Below are 3,710 nucleotides of genomic sequence, written 5' to 3' on the forward strand. Positions count from 1 at the left end.
CTCTCTCTCTCTCTCACTCTCTCTCTCTGTCTCTCTCTCTCTCTATCTGTCTCTCTCTCTCTCTCTCTCTCTCTCTCTCTCTGTCTCTCTCTCTCTCAAATGCATTATTTATGTAACAGGTAACATTTTTGTAATTTCAAGTCTTTAAGCAAACTATCGGCACACTTAACATGCATTTATAGAATATTTTGCACATTCTCGAGTATGTGAGTTTATACTGTTTTGGTAATAATGCTATTTTGTAATGTAGCTTGGTTTGAGAATGCACGGCACACGGTTTATTTTGAAATTAAAATACTAAAACTGTTGCATGGAATTGAGCATTTCTTCTTATGTTTTAAAGTTCACGATTAAAGATGCAAATGTCAATTGTGGATGAGTTATTCCACCACTGCGTCTGTACTAGTATCTTTGTATTAACACCTGTTGTATTATTGCTCTTTTATGTCATATCTCTTATTGCTCCCTGAACTCTGTGTAATGGATAAAAGCGTCTGCTCAATGTCAATGCGTCTTCCGGAGGTCGCGTTTGTCCACAGGAGAGGTCATCGTGCCCAGGTCGTGACGTTTCAGTTAAATTACGACTCGTTTCTGTTAAGACGAGACTGCAGTTTCATTTTTACCTTGAAACGAAGCGGTTTCTTGCCCGAAATAAACCCTGAAAAAAGAGACCTCGTGACCTCAGGAGGAAGCAGCCTGAGACGCAGCGCAGCATTTCGAAAGTTGTCATTTTTGCGCTCGTTTAAAGGGATGCCACGTTTGCATCACGCTCACCGTTGAAGTTTTGATGTAGATTATTGCAGATGTTATTTGATTTTTAACAATATTAAGTTTTGTTGAGGTTATTTTGGGCGTGGCTTCTGAGCGCGCAGTCTAACGACGACCAAGTGCAAGGTGTGTGACGTCATGCGCTCTCCGTTTACTCGCCTGGAGCTTTTCCGCAGATCTCATCTTCTCATAAACATTTGATGTCGTTTTTCATATCAGATTATTTCAAGGTTTCTGTTCTTTTATAATTTTAATTCACGTTGAAGAAAATGTGTGATGTGCTTTGGTTCTGTTTGTGCTTATGGAGTCTGTCTGGTAAGTAAAACATGCATTTATATTCACTCATATGTTTAGTTCAGTGCCTTTATGTGAGCTGTTAAGAGATCAATGCTTTTTTCTTCACTTGAAACATGAAATATGTTTATTTTAGGAACATTTTCAGATCAGTTTTCTCTCTTCTCCATTTAGGGACACACACCAATTTTGTTGATAATGTCGATCATCACAGAGCGAATGCACTTGTCTTAAATTGACCTTAGTATGTGTCGTTCTTTACTTTCAGGTGTGTTTGGTACTGAGTTTGTGCCGGTACAAGAAGGAGAGTCTGTTACTCTACCCGTGAACCTCACTGAGCATCAGAGGAAACAGGGAATCTCCTGGAAGTTTGGAGCTCAAGGATTTCTCATAGCTGAAGTCATCAAAGGAAACGGTAAACTGAAGATATATGAAGATCAAGCTGACGGGAGATTCAGAGACAGACTGACGCTGGATCACACGGGATCTCTCACCATCACCAACATCACAGCCAACGACACGAATGGACTTTATGAAGTGACCAGCACCAGCACCAACGCCAAACTCAACACATTCAACATCACTGTCTACGGTGAGAAGAGAAGAACTGATAAATCATCCCAGATAGCACAATCCATCTGACTTACGTCTGTTTGATGTCTGCATTTGCATCTGCAATACATAGTTTGCTCATCTGCAATGCGTCTCGGTGACGTCTGACCGTCTGTAATACATCTGCTGCGTAAAAACATCTTAGAAAGAGCAGCTTTACATCCATTCTAAATCATAAACATCTTACAGACGTCTTCTAGAGGTCTATATGACGTCTGACAGCAAACATCTCTGAGACATATTGCAGATGAGCAAACTATGTATTGTAGATGTCTTGCAGACGTCAAATAGACGTAAGCCAGATGGATGTTTGCTATCAGGGATCATTTGAAATATAAATGAAAGGCAAATTAAACGGTCCTGTTCATTTATTTGACTATCTAATGTTTCCTAGATCACCTACCTGGTTCTCTCTCCTCAGGTGAGTCACGGTGATGTTTGTATTGATTCGCTGATCTGATCCGAGATCAGACTAACAGATTTAGTTACGGTTATGACTCTTACTGTTCACAGGAATGGTTTTCAACCATATTGTCATCTTCTCTGGTGTTGGATCTCTGCTGCTTGTAGTAGTTGCTGCACTTCTGATCTTCTGCATCTGTAAAAAATGCAAACAAAGACGTGTCGACACGGTATATGTGACTCAAAGCTGACAAAAGTGTCAAACGATCTGAGAATTTATTCTGCTATTGACATTTATGTTGTGGTAACAGGATGATTATTGTGAATAAAAAAAACCTTTGCGTTTCTTCTTCAGAGATCTGCAGCAGATGAGGATGATAAAAAGCTCTACTTCATTAATAAAAGTTCGTATCCACACTAGCAAGATGTTCCTTGTCAACCAGCATCAAACAACCAAACTATGTTGGTGATCGGATATATTGGCTCGTCCATGACTCCATTTTGTGTTCAGTGTTTGTATTGAGATGATGGATGTTAATGCTTTAATCATTTGGACTAAAGGTCACACAAGGGATGTGTAAGCCTATTTTTTATTTCAGTGTATAAATTGAGCAAAGATCACAAATCTACGTCCCATGAATCATGTTGAAAAGCTGTGCATGATGACTTTCATTGATCTTCACTTTGAATAAACACATATGCTGAATGACTAGTGATGTAGATCAATAAAAAAAGTTTTATATGCGTTTCCAACGTGGATTCAATCACAGAGAACACACCAGAAAATGTGTCCGTGTAAAAACACGTTAATCCATGAAAATGTTAGAGAAGCTGTTCTAGAGAAAAACACAGTAATCCAAGTGAATGACCAGAGCAAGGTCATCTTTATTTATTGTCTGTGCCTTAAACATATCATATAACATATCAAACACAGAATGTTGTTGAAGTTAAAAGGTTGCACAGGAAACTCGCTGGACCCCACAGAGACCAAAAAACATTCAGCGTTGGGTTATTTATGTTACCTATAGCTGGGTTTATTTCTGTAGCTGTGCAGACTGTTGGGTTAAAACCGGTCTGACGTGGACATTTGAAAGTTTAACTTGTGTTCAATAAGATTTATTAAATTATAAAATATATATAATTAATCTGTGCAGCTCATTGTTTTTACAGTATGAAGTTCCTCATCATAACCTTAATCAAAGTCATCACTCACCTTGAGGGTGATAGTTCATGCTAAAGATCTCAGTTCCGCTCTACACGTTCCGCATTTCAAAAAGGGTAAACCAACATTTGACATGATATCTCAACTAAATTAAGGCATTTGGGTTCAAATAACCCAACAAGGGCTGCATGCAATTTCAACCCATCACTGGGTTTATGTTGGGTCATTTTTAATCCACCAGTTTTAGGTTAGGGGTGTGAAATGAGGACGAGTACTGTGGAGCAAAAAAAAACAACCGTGACCACAAGCCTGAAGACACAAATAAAAGCGAGAAATGAGATCTTCCAGGTCATTTTCCTTACAGAGCTACGGTTGATCTTCATCTCAAAACTGTTCATTTTCACGAAGCTCATGGGATTCCTGTATTGTGTGTCTTCAGACATTCTCAAGTTGATCCTTTTAAAGTTTCCGT

General features: G+C 38.9%; 1 protein-coding gene across 1 annotated transcript; it reads left to right on the top strand.

Moving 5' to 3' along the window:
* The first annotated feature begins 533 nt into the window (after positions 1-533).
* LOC306902775 (uncharacterized protein) lies at positions 534-2,825 on the top strand. The gene is made up of 5 exons (XM_079471614.1): positions 534-1,083; positions 1,331-1,654; positions 2,069-2,095; positions 2,188-2,306; positions 2,432-2,825. Exons 1-5 carry the CDS (start codon positions 1,038-1,040, stop codon positions 2,495-2,497), a joined length of 582 nt encoding a protein of 193 aa, XP_079327740.1. The 5' UTR covers positions 534-1,037; the 3' UTR covers positions 2,498-2,825.
* The last annotated feature ends 885 nt before the right edge of the window (positions 2,826-3,710 follow it).

The sequence above is a fragment of the Barbatula barbatula genome, assembly GCF_947034865.1.
Source record: "Barbatula barbatula genome assembly, chromosome: 13".
NCBI lineage: Eukaryota > Metazoa > Chordata > Actinopteri > Cypriniformes > Nemacheilidae > Barbatula > Barbatula barbatula.